This window comes from Ursus maritimus, unplaced genomic scaffold, assembly GCF_017311325.1.
Source record: "Ursus maritimus isolate PB19 unplaced genomic scaffold, ASM1731132v1 scaffold_19, whole genome shotgun sequence".
Lineage (NCBI taxonomy): Eukaryota > Metazoa > Chordata > Mammalia > Carnivora > Ursidae > Ursus > Ursus maritimus.
This window is the reverse complement of record NW_024424341.1, coordinates 53300984-53321966: the sequence shown is the minus strand read 5'-3', so window position 1 is coordinate 53321966 and position 20983 is coordinate 53300984. Positions and strand designations below refer to the sequence as shown.

At 40.1% G+C, this 20983-nt stretch overlaps 1 protein-coding gene across 1 annotated transcript in view; it reads right to left on the bottom strand.

Annotated features, from left to right (window-relative positions):
* LOC103657027 overlaps positions 1-20983 on the bottom strand; it is a 45820-nt gene that overhangs the window by 15047 nt on the left and 9790 nt on the right. The window contains exon 6 of the mRNA XM_040634421.1: positions 17485-19662. Within this exon, the coding sequence (XP_040490355.1) occupies positions 17485-19662 (2178 nt within the window). The remainder of the gene's footprint in view (positions 1-17484; positions 19663-20983) is intronic.

Below are 20983 nucleotides of genomic sequence, written 5' to 3'. Positions count from 1 at the left end.
ACACTGACCACAAACACTACAGGACTTCTGCCGAGTCTCTGGCTGGGTGAGGAGCACACTGTAAAGAATGGGACACACGCCCTGCAACAGAGCAGCATGTGCCCAAAGGAGAAACAAATCAAAGATGACGATCCAGATGACTGTGTCAAGTCAAACTCCAACTAAAGAAACCTAACTCATAATTATTCCTCTCCAAACTTCGACGTTTCTGTATATCCTAGCCTCCTTCTATTCCTCCTAGCTTCCTACCATCCTACTTGTTGCCAGGAATGAAAACCCTGAAGCTAACATTTACTTTCCTTTGCTCTCCATATACAATCAATTTATGTTCACGGATTTTGAACTCTACTGACGCCATGACTGGGACTTGGTTTTGGTTTAAAATACACCAGCTCTGGGGTGCCTGGGTGGCCCAGTCGGTTAAGTGTCCAACTCTTGTTCAGGCCTTGATCTCAGGGTCATGAGTTCAAGCCCTGAATTGGGCTCCACGCTGGGCATGGAGCCTCCTGAAAAGAGATATGTCACCTCCTCCTTCCCCCAACCCCCCCCAAAAGTATTTTGTGTGAGAAGGGAAATGGATGAAATAAAATGGGAAAAACGTTGACAGGGGTTGCAGATGACTGATGGCGGGTGCATTATACTATTTTCTCTGCTTGTGTACGTTTGGGTTTTTCCATAATAAAAGTTTAAGGAAAATACCACGCATGGTACAGCACCAATGCATAAATGCACTACAAATGTTAACAGTGGTTACCTCTAAATCCTGAGATTATGGGTGATTCCTATTCCTTCCTTTTTATATTTTTATGGGGTTTTTTTTTGTTTTTTTTTTATTTTTTTAAGATTTCATTTTTTTATTTGATAGAGACAGAGAGAGAGAGAGAGAGAGAGAGAGAGCGCACACAAGCACAGAGGGCAGCAGAGGGAGAGTGAGAAGCAGACTCTCCACTGAGCAGGAAGCCTCATGCGGAGCTCAATCCCAGGACTCTGGGATCATGACCTTAGCCAAAGGCAGATGCTTAACCAAATGAGCCACCTGGGTGTCCGACCTTTTTTATATTTTTTATGTCTTAATCTCTCTATAATGAACATGCATTCTTTCTATAATGAGAATATAAAGTCCCAAACCATCTTCCAAACCTGATAGAAAAAGACTTCCTCAAACCATATACAGAACTATTTCCTAAATTATTTTTTTTTTTTTACTGTACAACATTGAGATTAAAAACATAGACTTGAGACTCTAACACCTTGGGTTCAAAAGCAGTTGTCTCTTACTAGTTGTAAGTTTTGGGCAAACAATGCAAACTCACCAAGAGTAAATGAAAAAGAAAAAAAAGAATTTTCCTTGTCCAAATGATGCATTCTCCCTGCGCCTTTTCTTAGAGCGATACCATAGAAAATCCAGTGCTTTTTGGATCTCTTCTCTGACACATGTAAATCTTGTTAGAGGCTAAATAAGCTTACCAAGTTTAAAATCCAGAAGTGTTTTTCAAAGGTCTGGGCTTTAAATAAAAAATTTAAAAAATAAAATAAAAGGTCGGGGCTTTGTCCCCTTTAAATGTAAACGTCCAAGAAAATAATCTAGTGTCCCTATCACTGCGGGAGTTGAACCAAGGTGCTTTACTCTGAACTGTAGATCTGGTAGCAAGGGAGAGAAGATACATTCCATTATTCCCTTGGATAAAGTCAATTAACTAAAACATGATTCCCAAGTAAATTTAGCATAAATTTACCAAAGAATTTGCAGCAAATGGTGCAGTCAACTCCTCTTACAGGAAAAAAAGATATCGTTAATCTTGAGAATGCATGAATCTAGTGTTTAAAAATACAGTGATATACAAAGCTTGTAACTGCTTGGCTGTATAAATAGGGTGAAACTTCATTCTTTGTAATCTCTTCCCCCAAATTACCTACAGTACTGCATTCTGAATATGAGTATTCAGTAATAAGATAGCTTACTTTTCTACATTATATAGACAGGACTTTCCGTGTTAGTACAATGTTTTACTTCCAACTACCTCTGCTTAAAAAATAATAATAACAATAATAGTATTACCTACCTCACAAGGCTGTTAAGGTCATTTCATGAATTAATTCGTATAAAATTATAAGGGACCACTACCAATGACACTACCTGAAAGATGAGAATAACGAGACCAAGAGAGATTAAATAAGTCGCATTACGTTGTTCTGCTAGGAAGTGGCAGAGCTGACTGGTAGGTGAGGAAAGCTGGCTGGAGTGCCAGGAGACCTTCAGACCAGGCGACACGAGACCCGGGCCACCCCAAAATCGAGAAGCACCGGGTGCTCCATGCGGGAGACTTAGCGGAGGGGAAAGCAAGTCTCTCCCAACTCCACTCTCCTCTGACGGCCGCGGCTTCTCTTACTTTCCCCGAGAACAGGGGCCCCGCTGGCTCCCCGCCCAGACTTGGGCACTTCCAGGCTTGGAAGGGTCGCTGGGATGGGACACAGCTGACACATCTCCTTGACGGGAAGGTGGGCAGCGCCGTAACCCTCCTAACACCGAGTCTCCTTCCGACTAGAGGGAGCTCCTGGCCCACTTCCCACAATTCCCGCGCACTGCCATACAGAAGCGGAAGTGCTCCAGGCTACACGGACCCCGCCCCCAGACTACAACTCCCAGAATGCCCGAGATAAATGACGCCCTCAGCTCCACCCCCCCAAGCGAAAATACTTCCGGGTACCCCGGGCTGTGTATACTAACTCCTAGAATGCCAGAGTGAATCTTGAGGAAATTGTGGCATTTTAGGCTGCAAGCGTCTTCCTTGGTGGCTCCTGCCCAATCTGTTATCAGAAACTCGTGATGTACTATATGCTGGCTAACTGAACATAAAAAAATAAATAAACAAACAAACAAAAACGATGGAGGAGGTCGGGGTAGGGTGGTGAGTAATCCCACAGAGCGGCCCTGTAGGAGTAAAAATAGAAGGGAGGTGGGCTGCCGTGGTAGAGACTGAAGACAAACTCCAGATCACCTCACTACTTGAAATTGGATTAGAGCGAACCTTCTTTGTTACACTCTTCAAGCACCTAGTGGAGAAACAAATGAAAATCTTTCTAGAGAAAGAGAGCATCATTTTAGGCTTCAAATTATTGCTATAATTTTAAAATATATTAATACCGGACAAAATAGTCCTTGAAGATAAAAGCATTATGAGGTATACAAAGAAACATTTCATAAGTTTCAAATTATCAAGAATAACAGCTTCAATATAATATAAAGCAAACTTGAAAAAGCAAAATTAAGAGCCACCTGGGTGGCTCAGTCAGTTATGCTACTGCCTCGATTTTGGCTCAGGTCATGAACCCCCGGGTTGTGGGATCCGCCCCAGGCAGGACCCAGGTAGGACTCCCAGCTGGGTGTGGAGCCTGCTTGAGATTCTCACCCTCTCCCTCTGCCTTCCCCCCCCCCAGCAAAAAAAAGCAAAACTGACAGAATTACAAGGAGAAAAACATTCACAATCAGAATGGGAAGTTTTAATATCTAGGAAGAACTGTAGAGTCTTAAAAAGGATTTACTAAAACAGACGAGAAACTGAAAATAAAAATGGAAACATCCATCTCAGGAATTTAATAAACAGAAAACAAAAACTACAGTAAGTAGATAGAAGGAAATGATGAAGATAAGAAATTCATGAAATGGAAAACAAAATTGATTGAATTTTTCTAAAGGCCAGAGGACTGTTCTATGAATAAAACAATAGAATTAACAAAGTTCAGTAAGAGTGACCCAAGGAAAAACAGAAAGGACACGTTACCAATTTCAGTGATAAAAATGGAAACATCAGTAAAGATATTGAGACAACATTCGGGGAAATATTACAATGATAAATTTGAAAATATATGTGAAATGGTTATAAACTCCTAGAAAAATCCACCTGAAAACTAAAATAAATTTACACAACAATTACATGTAATACTTAGTGATAAAATGTTGAAAATTATATCTCTGAGGACAGGAATCAGAAGAGAATGCTGAATACTACCCTTTTAATGAAATTGTACTTGGCCTGGTAGCCAGCAAACCGGTCAAACTTATTTGTCAATTCCAATAACTTAGTTGTAAGTTATTTTAGATTTCCTAAATACATAACCACCATGTCACTGGTAAATAATAACAGTTTTGTTTCTTCTATTTCAATCTTTATATCTTTTATCTATTTTTCTTTCTTTTGTGCTATGACAAAAACTCTTGTTCCTTTTAGCCCATTCACACTTTTCAAAAAGATTCTTGCTGGAATATTTTAAAGCAAATTTCAGGGGCACCTGGGTCGCACAGCGGTTAAGCATCTGCCTTTGGCTCAGGGCATGATCCCGGCGTTATGGGATCGAGCCCCACATCAGGCTCTTCTGCTATGAGCCTGATTCTTCCTCTCCCACTCCCCCTGCTTGTGTTCCCTCTCTCGCTGGCTGTCTCTATCTCTGTCGAATAAATAAATAAAAAATCTTTTTAAAAAAAAAGCAAATTTCAGAACTTCTTTTCAGTACAATTGAAATCCTGGACAAATGTGATAAAATATGATAAAATAATTTTGTATTTATTCCTTTATTTTGCCCATGGAATACTTTCATTCACTCCTCTATCTCATAGGATATTATATATTTGATGTACAATCGACTCTTGAACAACACAGGTTTGAACCGCAGGTCCACTCATACATGGATTCTTTTTCAATAAATGCAGTACAGTACTATATTTTCTCTTCCTTATGATTTTCTCAATAACATTTTCTTCTCTCTAGCTTACTGTATTGTAAGAATACAATATATAATACATGTAACATACAAAATATGTGCTGACCGTTTATCAGTAATGCTTTGGTCAATGGTAGACTATTAAAGTTTTGAGGAAGTCAAAATTTATACACAGATTTTCAGTTGGGTGGATCAGTGTCCCTAATCCCTGTGTTGTTCTAGGGTCAACTATTTCTTTTTGTGTGTATTCTTCTGCAAAATATGTGTGGGGTGGTTTTCTGCGTACACGTTTTAAATTTATATGTGGTACTATTATAAAACTATGTTGATTTTTTACTTTCCTCATTTAGTAGTATGTCTTTAAGATTCATCCATGTTTTTAGCATACATCAGATCTATTTTATAGAACTCACCTACAACATCTTATCTATTTACTATTCCATGACAGACACTCAATTTTCCATTGGCAATAATGATGTGATATGTCTCCATAGTCCTATACAAATGTATGAGAATTTATTTACGACACATATCTAAGAAGTGCATTTGTTGGTTCACAGCATATTCATATGCTTACATTTACAAATAATAGCTGGTTTAACCTTTTGAGAAAGTGCTGGACTGTTTTTCAAAGACTTCGCGCCATTGTACGTTCCCACTCACAGCGTATAATGGTTCTGATTTCTCCACTTCCGATCCTTTTATTATCTAGTTGTTTTGTTTTGGATATAGCCGGTCTGGTGAATGAGAAGTGCTATCTCATTATAGTTTTGATTTACATTTTCCTAACAACTAATGATATTGGCCATCTTTTCATGTGCTTATTGGCCATTTCTATAACTTCTTTGAAGAAATGTCTATTCAAATTCTTTGGCCCATTGTTTAATTGTGCTATTTGTCTTTCTATTACTGAATTTCAAGTTCTTTATATATTCTCTTACAACTTCCTTATCAGACATATGATTTCACATATAATATGAAGACAAATATGGTTTTCCATTCTGTAGATGTCTTTTCACTCTCCTGATGGTATTATTTGATACACAAACATTTCTAATCTTGATGAAGTCCAATAAATCTGTTTTTTTATTGTTGTTCTTACGCTTTCATGTCACATCAAGAAACCATTGCCTGGGGTGCCTGGGTGGTGCAGTTGGTTGAGCATTTGACTCTTGGTTTCAGCTTGGATTGTGACCTCGGAGTTGTGAGATCAAGCCCTGTGTGAGGCTCTGTGCTTGGCATACAGTCTGCTTGAGACTCTCTCTCCCTCCACCCCTCTCCCCCTCTCTCTCTAAAATAAATAAATCTTATTTTTAAAGAAAAAGAAAGAAACCATTGCCTAATCCAAAGTCATGAATATTTATGTCTATGTTTTCATCTAAAAGTTTGATTTTTAGTTCTTACATTTAGGTTCTTGATCCTAGTTTTTGTCTGTTGTGTGAAGTAGGGGTGCAATTTCATCTTTTGCACATGCACATCCAGTTGTCTCAGCACCATTTGTTGAAGAGACTGTTCTTTTGCCACTGAATTGTCTTGAGACCTGAACTGGATTTTTAAATTCAATTATTGTGTCCTACATTGAATAAACATCCTTAATTATGAAGAAATTAATTTAACAAAATTTGTTTTAATTTCTGTGCTTTTGAAACTTCCAAGTTTCAACAATATTATCCTGCATCTTAAAAATTAACTTTCTTGGGGCACCTGGGTGGTTCAGTCAGTTGAGTGTCTGACTCTTGATTTTGGCTTAGGTCATGATCTCAGGGTCATGAGATCGAGCCCTCTGTTGGACTCCATGCTGAGGGTGGAGGCTGCTTAAGATTCTCTCTCTCGGGGCACCTGGGTGGCTCAGTCATTTAAGTGACCAACTGGATTGCGGCTCAGGTTGTGATCTCGGGCTTCACACTCAGCATGGAGTCTGCTTATCCCCTCCCTCTGCTCCTCCCCCTGCTCACGCTCTCTCTCATAAATAAATAAATAAATAAATAAATAAATAAATAAATACCTTTAAAAAAAGATTCTCCCCCTCTTTCTGCCCCTCCCCTGCAATGTTTTCTTAAAATTTTTTAAATAAAAATTAACTTTCTAATTTATCCCTTATATTTAGATCCTTTGATCCTTTTGGAGTCAACCTATGTATATGTTATTAGGGGAGGATCCACTTTATTCTTCTGCATATACAAAAGAAATAGAATAGTGGTATTTATGGGTAGAAAATTCCATAATTTAAATGTCAACTACCATAGTGATTTACAATGTCAGTGCAAACCCAATAAACACTAGCTTTTTTTTCTGGAAATTTTCTGGATGCATGATTATAAAAATTTTGTAAAGAAACAAAGGCCTAAGAATAGTCAAGATAATGTGAGGATAACAAAACAGAGGGCTTACTTTATCACATATTAAATCATATTATAAAGCTATAATATCTAAGAAAGTGTGGTGTTTGCTTAAAGACAGATAAATAAGGGAGAATAGAGTGCACATCAAAGCAGAAACTCTCATTTGATTTGTGAAAAGGAGACACTGCAATAGAGAGAGTGAGAGAGAGAGAGAAAGGTATTTTTATATATGTTTCTCCATCAAGTGGATATCTATATGGGGAAAAAGTATGTTTATTTCTACTTCATAGAATCTACAAATATAACTTTCATAATGACTGCAGATCTAATTTTGAGAAGTAAAACAATGAAGCCTTTAAAAATAAAACCTAAGAGAACATGTTTGTTACCACAAAAGAGGGGGAAAAATTCTTAAATAAGACCAAAAATCACCCATTGCTAAAATAAATAAATAAATTGGACTATTTTAAAATTAAGAACTTCTTCAGCAAAGCACCATTAAGATAGTGAAAAGGTAATCCTCAGTTTGGGAGACTTTGTAATCCATATATCTGACAAAAGACTTAGATACAGAATATATAAAGAATAGGGGCACCTGGGTGGCACAGCGGTTAAGCGCCTGCCTTCGGCTCAGGGCGTGATCCCGGCGATCTGGAATCGAGCCCCACATCAGGCTCCTCTGCTATGAGCCTGCTTCTTCCTCTCCCACTCACCCTGCTTCTGTTCCCTCTCTCGCTGGCTGTCTCTCTGTCAAATAAATTTAAAAAATCTTTTAAAAAAACATAAAAAAAGAATATATAAAGAATAGACACATCCTTGAATCAATAAGAAAAAGCCAGGCGAACAGATAGAAAAATGTAAAAAAAAAAAAAAATTGAACAGGAGGTTCAGGAAAGAGGATATCAAAATACCCAATAATCATATGAAAACACGTTCAACTTCATTAGTTATTAAAGAAACGCAAGCTAAACTATTTTGAAATTGTACATTCCAACCAGAAGGTCTAAAATGAAAAAGAAAGAACAAAAGAAAGGTTGACAAAGATGTAAGTGCTTGTATCCTACAGATAGGAAGGTAGTCTGATACAGCCACTTTGAAATATGGTTTTGCAGTAACTACTAAAGGTGAGTAGCTTTAGTTCTACTACTAAAGTAACTACTAAAATGGCCCTGTAACCCCTTAGGTAGATATATTCCCAAAAGAAATAGATCCATATATTCAGCAACATACATGTCCTTTTACGCTCAAACCCCAGTACTTGTAATAGCCGAGGACAGGAAACTGCATAGTACTTATCTACAATCTAATGGATAAATAATTTTGGCATATTTATACATTAAATAATACACAGCAATAAGAGTGAATCAATTACTTTCACTCCCAGCATATGGATGAATGTCATGGACATAAAGTTGAGCAAATGAAGCCAACACAAAACCGTACGTATCTTATGATACTATATCAAGTACAAAAACAGCAAAACAAAGCTGTGCTATTATAAATCAAAATAGTGGCTACTTTGAGGGCAGGGTAGTGATTTGAATGAAGCATGAGGGGAGCTTCTAAGGTGATAGGCTAGAGCAGGTCTGCAAATGCGCAAGAATTTTACTAGGGGAAATGACTGTGAGAGAAAGTGGAAAGTGAACAGGAGCGGCTGGAAGAACCACCAGACTATGCTGTAAGTCTAACACTGAGTAAAGGACATGGGAAAGAAGACGGGGTGGAATGGCTCTAGATTTCTATCTGGGTCATCTTTGGAAAGTTAGGCAAGTTCACTGAAGGGTCCTAGAGACCATCTCATCTGCTTGACAGAGGAGTCCCGCATTCCCAGGAATGGGCTTAAATTAGAATCCTTGCTGCACTTAGTTACTGCCTGGGAGTGGTACGTGGGGTGTTTGGCCTTAGTGCAAACACAGCAACGGTCTTCAAACACAGCAACTGGAAGCCCTTGGTCACTTGCATTAGGGTATTTGTGAAGTGCACTCTCATGGCTGTCACAGGTGCTGGTTTTGTTTGGTTCCTTTATCTCGGTTCTGGTGATTTGACTGTTGAAAATTAACCTATGATGTACATTTTGTTACATGTATTTGTACTTCAACAAAAATTTTAAAAGATGTAGTGCTATGAATATATGAGAAAACATGGGGCGCCTGGGTGGCACAGCGGTTAAGCGTCTGCCTTCGGCTCAGGGCGTGATCCCGGCGTTATGGGATCGAGCCCCACATCAGGCTCCTCTGCTGTGAGCCTGCTTCTCCCTCTCCCACTCCCCCTGCTTGTGTTCCCTCTCTCTGGCTGTTTCTATCTCTGTCGAATAAATAAATAAAATCTTAAAAAATATTTTTTTGAGAAAACTCAATACTGTGGAGATATCAGTGCTCCCCTGAATGATCTATCTATTTAGCAAAAGTCCTAGCAGATTGTGTGTGTGTATGTGTGTGTGTGTAAACTAACAAGCTGATTCTAATTTTTTTAAAATTTTAAAGTAATCGCTACACCCAGCGTGGGGCTCGAATTCACAACCCCAAGGTCAAGAGTCACACACTCTACTGACTGAGCCAATCAGTTGCCCCATGATTCTAAAATTTATAGGGAACAGCAATAGTCAATAATAACCAAGACCATCTAAAAGAAAAGAGAAAGGGGTGGATTTATACTACAAGATATCAAGATATTTTATGAGTTTACAATAATAAAACAGTATGATAGATATGCAAGGATATAGGAATAGACTAGCAGAAGACAAAAGAAAATTCAGAAACAGATTCACACATGTCCAGTCACTTGACACATGACAAAGATGACACTCAAGTATAATGAGGAAAGGACAGTCTTTTCAAGAAGTAAGGCTAGGTCTTTTGCATAGTCATATGGAAAAATAATCTTGATCTTTACCTTAACCTATATACAAACATCAATATGAGATGTAATGTGGATCTTAAAAGATATAAAAAGAGTTACTAAAATATCTTCATAAAAAATAAAATATCCGGGGCACCTGGGTGGCACAGCGGTTAAGTGTCTGCCTTCAGCTCAGGGAGTGATCCGTCAAATAAATAAATAAAATCTTTTAAATAAAATAAAATAAAATAAAATAAAATAAAATATCCTCATGAGTTTGTGATAGGCAAAGATTTCTAAAAATCACTAAAAAAAAAAACTATTGAAAAACTTAAAGCATGATTGTTCACTGAAGGGTACCATAAGGAAAGTGAAAATGTGAGCCACAGCATTGAAAAAAAAATCACAATACACACAACTATTGAAAGATTCTTAGCAGAATATAAAGAAATTCTGTAAATTAAAGATAAGACTGATAGCCCAACAGAATAATCCACAAATCACTTGAATAAGCACTGCATAAAGGAGGATATACAAATGTACAATAAGCCTTTGAACAGGTCCTCAATTTGCTCAACTGCGTTAGTCATCAGAGTAATCATGGAAACCTCAATGAGACACCACTCTCCCATACCAATGTGACTAAAATAACTTTTTAATTAAAAAATTAAAACATCTGACACTACGAAGTGTTGACAAGGACATGGAGCAACTGTACCTCTATCACTTTGCTTGTGAGAGTATAAATTAGTTCAGTCACTCGGAGAATGCTTGGTAGTGTCTGCTAGAATTAAATATACGCATCCTCCATGCCATAGGAATTCCACTTCCAGCAAGCAGAAAAATAAACACTACGCACACATCCCAAAATATATATAATATTTGGCTGATAGGACGTAGTTTGCCTATTGCTGCTCTGCAGTAACAAAATCAATAAATGACTGCTTATAAACAGCAATACCGTTCAATCTCACAAACACAATACTGAGTGAAACAAGTAGGACACCAAAGAATATATACAATATAATTCCATTTACGTAAAGAAAAAGAAGGAAAAGTAGTCAGTGGTGATAGAAGTTAGGAAAGTGCATTCAAGAGAGAGGGGTAGTCACTGAAAAGGAGCAGCAGAAATGGTCTTGTGTCTGTCCAAGCCTACCGATGGTAATGCTCTTGGCCATGGATGCCTGAGGCCCTGGTCCAGGCTCTGTATTACTTGTATAGAGCCCCACTGGGGCCAATGTTGTGGCTGGATCAGCCCTTATTGGTTTTTATTATGATTACAGGACACACTTCACTAACAAAACAGGAATAAGATTTGTAACTCCCATGTCCTGGAGGGTACATGGCATGCCCAAGGGCCACACAGGAGCTCTGCCTTTAATTGGGTCCAAGGATGGGATGTCTGGGGTTCCACATGGGTTCACTCATCATTGGCTACATTGCAACATACAAGTGGAATTAGGGGCTGGAAGAGCAGAGGCCAGGTCACCCAAGCGGTCAGTTATCTAGGTCACCCGTGGCTTCTGAAAGGGTAAGTTCATGGACATGGGTGGCCTAGATCCTTGTCTGGTTGTTTTGCTAGAAACTGTGTCACATTGCTGGCAATAGGTTTATTCAAAATGAATCTTTTTAAATGGATGCCTCGGCAATCAACAGCTTAGCGTCAGGCATTTACACTACAGGGTTCACTGTCAGCCAGTGTCCGATCAGGAGAGCTGTGTCACTATGAATTTTACACAAATGTGGGAGGAGATATCAGAGTTTGTAGGAATTCTGAGAATCCAGGCGCATCCAGCTGCTGAAGCAGAACAGTTAACAGGGAACATGGTGTAAGATCAGTGAATCTGAGAACATGAGTCCAATTGCTACCATTTTTTTCTTTTAACAAAAGCACCAGCAGTGGTGGATGGAATACCATGAGGGAGAACACAGCATTTGGTAAGGTCCATAGATGGTGACTTTGCAGAAGCACTGGAGCAGGAAAGCCAATTTCATATCTAGAGCAACTCTTCTCCAATGAAAACTGTGCTGTCCCTTCCATGCTGGAAGTGGGCTTATGTAACCAAACTCCTAGCAGGGGCCTGGGTAGCTGTCTTTGGAGAAAAGTACCAAATTTTTCCCTTCTCCTTCAACTGATCACGGAGAACTCCTCGTGAGGCCCCAGGCAGGGGCTGAGAGATGGGAGTCCCAGAAGCAGGAATTGGAGCTATGGCAATCTGGGTTAGTTATTCATGCAGCTTACTTGTGACTTCTGTCTAAACCCAGGTTCATCTGTGTCCCTGCCACGTGATGTTGAAGTGCTACTGGTATCCTCAAATTTATGACTCCGTTGCATGGTAATTTTCTGGCTCACGGCCAAAGATTTAGTTTTAGGTAGGGATCAAAGAAGCCAGAAGCTGCTTTCTCAGGAGTAATGCCACCTGCTGAGAAAGGCAGAGAACGGATTTGCTCCCAAATCCCAAATACGTATGCTTGCTCCATGCAGTGTCTGTACCTGTCATGGACATTCCATACATGGTCATGGCCGTGTTTCAATAAAATTGTATTTACAAAAACAGTGGCAGCCAGATTTGACCCTTGGACGGTGGTTTGCCAATTCCTGGACTCAACTGTGAACAAAGATAAGAAAGTTGGTGTAGCTCTGACCTGGGGCCATAAAAGTGTATTGACGGCCCTACCAGATGAAACTAAACTTCTTTGGATGATGTTTACTAACAGGGATGGGGGGGGGGAAGCATGTGAGCACAATGGCTGCATACCAGGTGCCAGCAGATGTGCTGATTTGCTCCAGCAATAAAACCTCATCGGACGCTGCAAGTGATGTCAAGTCCTAGTTAAATTTACAATAATCCCATGGCATTCTCCAAGATTCACCTGTCTTCTGCACAGGTCAAATTAGTAAACTGAAGAGGGGTATGATGGAAAACATGAGCCCTATGACTTTCAAGATACTGCTAATGGCACTAACCTCTACAATCCCTTGAAGTATTGGTATTGCTTTTGGTTTTCTATTTTGGTACATGCGAGGCAGCTACAGGGTTTACTTGTCCTTTCTTATCAAAATAGTCCTTGTTTCATCGGTGAGGGAACCAGTGTGAGGATTCTGCCAATTGTTGGGTATTTCTATCGAAACTCTGCATTTTGGGAACTTGGAAGATAACCAGATGATGGGCTCCGGGATCCATTCGGACCACACATATGGACCTGAGCAAAAGCATCCATTGCTTGTTGTTTATAAGCCCCAACATTAATTGCTGGGCCCAATGCATTTGAGGTTCCAAGAGTTAATGTCATCTCTAGTGTCCAGTAGTCCCTCCATATTCTGGTTATTTCCACTTACCTAATATACAACCTCCATAAAATAGAGGTGCAATCACTTTGAGGAAGTCTAAAACAATTTATGGTATACAGTTCTGGCAGTATAGCAGATTCTTTCAAGGGGACCCAGACTGACCTTTAAGATGCTCTGGAAATGGGAACTGACTCATGTTATGGAATTGGTTAAGGGGCCACAACTCTCATGTTGACTCAGGTCAGAACAAGAGAAGCTCACCAGAGGATCTAGTTTCCTGAAAGGAAACCATCTCGGGGGAGATCATTACAGGTTCTTCAGGTAAGAGGAGACTATGTCAGAGCAAAGCAAAAAGCTTCCTCCTAACAGCAAAGAAGACACCTAAGTTTAGAGGTCAAAGACCTCAGCTTTGTTGGAATCTGCCCATATATTTCCACCTCAATTTTTCAGGATTCTCTTCCCTCCTTTTGATGCCCTATAACATAAGGGAATTTACAAGGTTGTGAACCAATCAATGTGTTATCCTTCAATTGCTGACTGAATTTGACTCTGGGTCCCTTTTTGTTGAAAGAAAGAAAGAGAAGAAAGAAAAAGAAGAAGAGAGAGAAAGAGGGAGAGAGAAAGAAAAAGAGAGAGAGAGACAAAGAGGAAGAAAGAGAGAAAGAAAAAGAAAGAGAGGGAGGGAGGGAGGCAGGAAGGGAGGGAGGGAAAAAAAGAAATGCTTACTCTATGTAACAAGTCCCCAAAGTGTTAATATGTAGCCACGCTCAAAACTAAGATAGGAAAATCCCCCAGAGGCCAAAAAAAGTGTGAGGCGATGGTGTCAGTTCTCTTCCACTGGCTGTGAAGAAACAGGTAGTCCCTATGGTTACCACCATCTTTGGACCAACCTAAAGAACAGGATCAATCCGAAGGGCAGATACAAGAATCAGAAGGAAACCATTCTGACATCCTGACTGAACCAGGTTTAAGTTCTGCTCTACTGTGGTCTTTCCAGTTATGGGAGACAAATCTTTTTGGTTTAACACAGGGGTCAACAGGTGTTTCCTGTAAAGGGCCGTAAAGTATTTTGGGTTTTGTGGGCCAGGGTTTGTCACAACTACTAAACTCTGTCACTGCAATGAGAAAACAGCCATAGATACATAAATGAACGGGCGTGGCTATGGTCCAATAAAGCTTTGAAGGCATGGACCACATTTGGCCCACAGGACATCGCTTGTCAACCTTTGGTTTAACACACTAAACTACAAATTACTTTGAGAGTTGATGGGCTATCCTGGTATCTACTAAGCAAAATTAAACATGGAAGGCCTAGGATTTCTCATATCTAATGCAATTTGAGGTAGCATGGACTTTACACAGCATGTAGAGGTGTCGTCCAAGACATCAACCTTGGAAACCTGCCTTTCACATTATATAATATATACATTATATAATTATTATAATATATACATTATATATTATATTTCTATATAATATATTAATATTATATAATTATATTAATGTATTAAAATATACATTATATATATAAAGGTTATATATATCCTTTGCTGAGTAGAGCCCTTTAACCAAATAAGCATTAAGTATCAGTGAAATGATATTCAGTAGGTGAAATGATCAGCAGGAGGAAATGGTATTCAAACCCACTCAACAGCTTGTTCCTACCATGCTAGATACTCCCCTATGCATATCGTTTCCTTAGGGAATCTTTGTTAAATTGTACCTCAAAACATGTACTTTCATTCTCCATCTTCATGATATGCCCACTTGGTTACTCTGTAAACAATTTTCTCATCATTCCTTTTTTCCCATAGCGCAACGTTCTCTGTGCCATGGTGTCTGGAAAGACCCAGCTACTTCCCTGATCAGAAAAAGCACCGGAAAGGACCGCGAGCACCCTGGGATACCCATGCCCGCAGTAGGGAAGTCTGACAAGAATGAGGATGTGTAAATTTCCACTCTTGGAATTACATTAGAATCTTCTGATCACATGGATTTATGCGTAAACTTCAAATACATTAATTACATATATATGGTTACATTCACTAATATATCTGTCTCTGGATGACCATAGAAATTCTTTTAACGACTGATTTCCAGAGTTCTATTCCTTAGTTTTGGTCTCATATACCCCATGTTGACAGAATTTCTTACTGTAAGGGATGTGTTCTTATAAATTTTTAAAATTATAGTTTACTGTTGCTATAAAATAACAGTATTTTACTATAAAATTGATGTTTAATAAAAAATCTGAGTAAAATATTGAAAAATCCCTGAAAATCTTGTCACTTTATATAGGGTAGACATCCCTACACATGACTGGATGCATTAACACATTCATTCACACACATATACTTAAGGCATTTGATGTCCCTAAACTACTTTAAATTGTTAAATTCTTCTATCTTAAGTCTTGGCCATCATTTTAATGAATCTGTTATTGCATAAATTTATCAAAATATATTTATATAAATTCCTACGGATGAACACTTACTTCCACTTCTACAAAACTGAGTTAACAGCACTGATGTGCTACTGACCTCTTCTTCTTTTCTGTTTGAAAATCATAAATGCTTATTCTATCATCTCCAGATCAAAGGGATTCCACATTCTCTATTTTGATATATACTGACCAACTTCAAAAAGCAATTATTCGGGGCACCTGGATTAGTTAAGCGTCCAACTCTTGATGTCGGCTCCGGTCATGATCTCAGGGTTGTGGGATCAAACCCAGTGTCGGGCTCCACACTGAGGGTGGAGCCTGCTTGGGATCCTCTCTCTCAACAAACAAACAAAACTAAAAAGCCATTATTCAAGCCACTGCTAGAAAAAAAGCATGGAAGTCAGTCCTGCCCCACTAATCGATGTGTTTGATAAAATTAGCACATTCCAACAAATAATTTTTTCTTCTTTCTCAGGCTGGGGAGAGGAAGGAGTAATAGGGTAGAGAACTTGACAAAAGTAATCTATTCAAGTAGCCTCTCTACCTAAGAAGTTTTTAAGATTTTATTCATTTACTTGTCAGAGAGAGAACACAAGCAGGGGGAGCAGCAGGCAGAGGGAGAAGCAGGCTCCAGACTGAGCAAGGAGCCTGATGCGGGGCTTGATCCCAGGACCCCGGGATCATGACCTGAGGCGAAGGCAGACGCTTAACCAACTGAGCCACCCAGGCATCCCTACCTAAGAAGTTTTGATGAAAGTAATGCTAAAACCCTTATTTAGCAGGCAATCACATTGAAGTCTGGATGGACATGTGGAGAATAAGAAACCAATGATCAATTCAACATTTACTAAGAAATGTTTGTCATCTGGGGGCGCCTGGGTGGCACAGTCGTTAAGCGTCTGCCTTCGGCTCAGGGCGTGATCCCAGCGTCTGGGATCGAGCCCCGCATCAGTCTCCTCTGCTGGGAGCCTGCTTCTTCCTCTCCCACTCCCTCTGCTTGTGTTCTCTCTCTCACTGGCTGTCTCTCTGTCAAATAAATAAACAAAATCTTAAAAAAAAAAATGTTTGTCATAACTTTGACACTTAAACCCCTGCATGACATTCTTGAGAATAAAAATAAACAATGTAATGGCTTATTGTTGGATTAGCAATCAATTTTTCAGTCTATGCTGTCACAAAAGGTAACTATCTGGTATCCCACTGATCTTAGGCCATGTAAGTTCAAAGTCCAAGATGGTAAGCCCCAACTTGCTAGGAGGCTGGGAAAGACAGGAGCTCATCACAAGGCAATGCCAAATTCCTAGGACAGATGGCAGTATTGAGTAGTTTTCTGGCATTTCAACTCTGTCTCCCTGAATTCATTTTATTAAGGCTACGTTTAGGTTACCTGTTCTAAATACATATTTTTACAAAAATTTGGAGGTGATCTCAACACAATTTTCAAATATACATTTCCCCCATTTCTTAATTTAGTAGATATTAGAGCACCTCCCGAGTACCTGGCAATGTTCAGACTATGTAGATTCAGAACAAGTCTCTGCATTTACAGAGCTTACATTCTAATGAGCATTAATTTTAGTGTGTCTGTCATACTTTTATACAAGGCCTGATAAAACTCATCCTTTCCAAAGCCTCTCCCCTGAGTAGTATTTAACAAAGGTCAAAGTTCAAACTGCACCTTACTACGCCACTTACAAGCGTTCTCTTTTGTGTGGCCTCCTGACTATTGGGATATATTAAACTGTGGCTCAAACATTTGACTTTCGTGAAACAAATGATTTTTTTCTTTTGAACTTCATGATTGGAAGAATTCACAGGACACTTGGGTTTTCTTTTAAAAAATCATTTTATACAACTCTTTTCCTGTTTGGACTCTCTGATGTTCTTCTCACTCCTACTACTTTTATAGGATTTATCACCAGCATGGATTCTGTGATGAATGGTAAGATTTGATCGCCAGCTGAAGCTCTTACCACACGTCTCACACTTGTATGGTTTCTCCCCCGTGTGAACTCTCTGATGAGACTGTAGCTGTGAAGAGCGACTGAAGACCTTGCCACACACATCACATTTGTACGGTTTCTCTCCAGTGTGGACACTCTGATGAAGCTGAAGACTTGAGGCCTGACTGAAGTGCTTACCACACTCCCCACACTTGTAGGGTTTCTCTCCTGTGTGGACCCTCTGATGCATGTCAAGATTCAAGCTCCACTTGAAGCCCTTCCCACACTCCTCACATTTGTACGGCTTTTCTCCAGTGTGGACTTTCTGATGGGCTTGAAGGTGTGAACTGCGACCGAAACTCTTCCCACACTCCTCACATTTGAATGGTTTCTCTCCACTGTGGACTCTCTGGTGTGCCAGAAGATTTGACGCCTGCCTGAATACTTTCCCACACTCCTCACAATTATACGGTTTCTCTCCTGTGTGGATTCTGCAGTGAATTTTGAGATCTGCTCTACGACTGAATCCCTTCCCACACTCTTCACATTTGTACGGCTTCTCACCCGTATGGATCAGCTGGTGAATCTGAAGTCGGGAACTCTGATTGAAGCCCTGCCCACACTCCTCACACTTGTAAGGTTTCTCTACACTGTGTGCCTTCAGATGGATTTGAAGATATGAACTCTGACTGAAGCCCTTTCCGCATACCTCACATTTATAGGGTTTCTCCCCTGTGTGGACCACCAGATGAACTTGATAATGGGAGTTCCTCCTGAAGCTCTTCCCACACTCATCACATTTGTATGGTTTCTCTCCTGTGTGGACTCTCTGATGTGCTTGGAGATTTGAACTCAGAGTAAAGCCTTTACCACACACATTACATATGTAGGATTTCTCTCCAGTGTGAACACCCTGATGGGCCTGAAGACTTGAAGGCCGACTAAAGCCTTTACCACATTCCTCACATTTGTAGGGTTTTTCTCCTGTGTGGACCCTCTGATGAATGTATAGATTTGAGCTACAAATGAAGCCCTTCCCACACTCCTCACATTTGTATGGTTTCTCCCCCGTGTGGACTCTCTGATGGGATTGAAGATGTGAATTCCGACTGAAGCTTTTACCACATGCATCACATCTGAATGGTTTCTCCCCAGTGTGGACCCTCTGATGGTCCTGGAGATGAGAGGCCTGACTGAAGGCCCTCCCACACTCCTCACAATGGTAAGGTTTCTCTCCTGTGTGGACTTTGCAGTGAACAGTAAGTGCTGACCTACGACCAAAGCTTTTCCCACACTCCTCACATTTAAATGGCTTCTCTACCGTGTGGACTTTCTGATGGGTTTGCAGAAGTGAGCTCTGACCGAATTCCTTACCACACTCACCACAATTATGGCCTTTCCCTCCCACATGAGCTCTCTGATGAATACGAAGAACTGAGCTATAACGGAAGCCTTTTCCACACTCACTACAGGTATGAGACTTTGCTTTTGAGTGTAACTGCTGATGCAGATCAAAGGTGGAGAGATCACTGAAGGTTTTTTCACATTCATTACATCGGTAAGGTTTTTGTCCTGAGTGAGTCACGCTCTCGTGGTCAAGTGTTGAAATCTTCACGCTGTCTTTCTCATGATCATCGTCGCTGTGAGACTGGTCACTTCTGTGTATTCCATGATCTAGGTGATGTGAAATCCAACTGATGATATCAACATCCTGTTTACACTGACACAGGTGATTTTTCACAGAAATTTGCTGGTATCTGTTCCGATAAGTCTGTGACTCAGTCAAAGAAGTTCTCCTCCACGAGTCCTGGGCTCTCAAAATTGCAAAGTCTGAGTTTTCAGTACCACCAGGACCACCCACTTTACAATTTAGTATACAGTTCTCATCTGCAGAAATTTGAAGAGCGAGTTCTGCCCCAAGCTGGCAGGGGGAATCACCTTGTTTGTGAAGCTGAGAACTATTTATCATGGAGTTCTGACACCTGGATAGGTCATCTGCAATGTGTTGCCAGATATGCCAGCAGGAAAGCTCTTCATGTGGTCCTCTGTCTTGAACGGTCCTCAGCTCACTTTGATTGCTCCCTCCTACAGGGACAGAATTCAGAGATGCGGACAAGTGAAAACTTTGTTCGCAGAGTCAAGTCTATTTCTGTCACACTTAGGACACGGTAGCAGACATGAATGAACTTCAGGATGTTCAGCTTATCTTTTTCACCATATATGAAATACTCTGGCTTATATACGGATTGAAGCCAACCACTTAGCATGAATGAAATCCATCTTAAAACAAAATCACTGCCATCTGACACACGATTTACGTCATTTTTCAAAAATTACATGTCTTTCCCACCACAGTACAGTATCAATAAAGACAAGCATTTGCAGTGTTGACGGCTTTTAACAGCGCCTAGCAGTTAGTAGGTGTTCAAGAAATGCACGCACAGACGGATCCCAATCTGATGTCTGAGATTATCGAGAGTTCTAAATCCCAGTTTAAGTGTAAACAAGTCACAGTAGCAAAAGGGCTTTTACAAGTAAGGTATGTGAAATAGGGCAAGGATGGGAAAATGCTAAGAAGCTGAAAGGCTGCACCAGAGACAGCAGTATACCAAGGGGGTATTGAGGAGAAAATCAAGGGTGCTAAAGAAAGAAAAGCATGAGGACCTATACACTAGATCCTTCTCAGGATTTTGTACTGTCTAAATGCAATCCACCTCTCCCCTCCGTCCCTGCCTCAAAAGGAGTCAAATGTAGAGGCCAGGGAAGAATGCTGTCTCTCTGAAAATAGTGTGGAAAATTTCTGGATCCAGATATACTGGCCTTCAACAAGAATGGCAGGTTCAAAGTGCAGAATGCAATTTATTAGTGAGCTGGGAAATAAATTCCGTCGCTTATGATATTTAGAAGAAACAGACTAGGAACTATTAGGGAATCATCACAAGCAGGAAAGCTGTCATTATATGAAATGCCTTCGAAAGTCATGTATTTAAATCTATATGCAAACGCTATGTCTGAGGTAACGATGGAAGATCCATTTATGATTATATCCGTGCATTCTGGAAGAAGCGAATGAGATGCAGCTGAGCAAATCTTTTAAGGGAAAGGCTCACTCACAAGCTGGCTATTTTCTGAGACCTTCCACTCTCTGATATAAGAGATATGGAAGTTGAAGTTTTCCCTCCTCTGGGGGAGCTGCCTAAGAAGTGGACAGAAGAATCCTCTATCAAAAACCAAAATCTCCTCCCCAAATGAATATGCTCTGCTACTAAGGCAAAGTCACAGGGAAAGAAGGGTGTTCGATTTGGTTGTAACGACAGGGCTACACATTCTGTGCAGGTGTCTGTACGCGCTCGTGCGGGTCAACTTGTACAGAAAGGCAAACACACGCACATACACCACAGGCAGC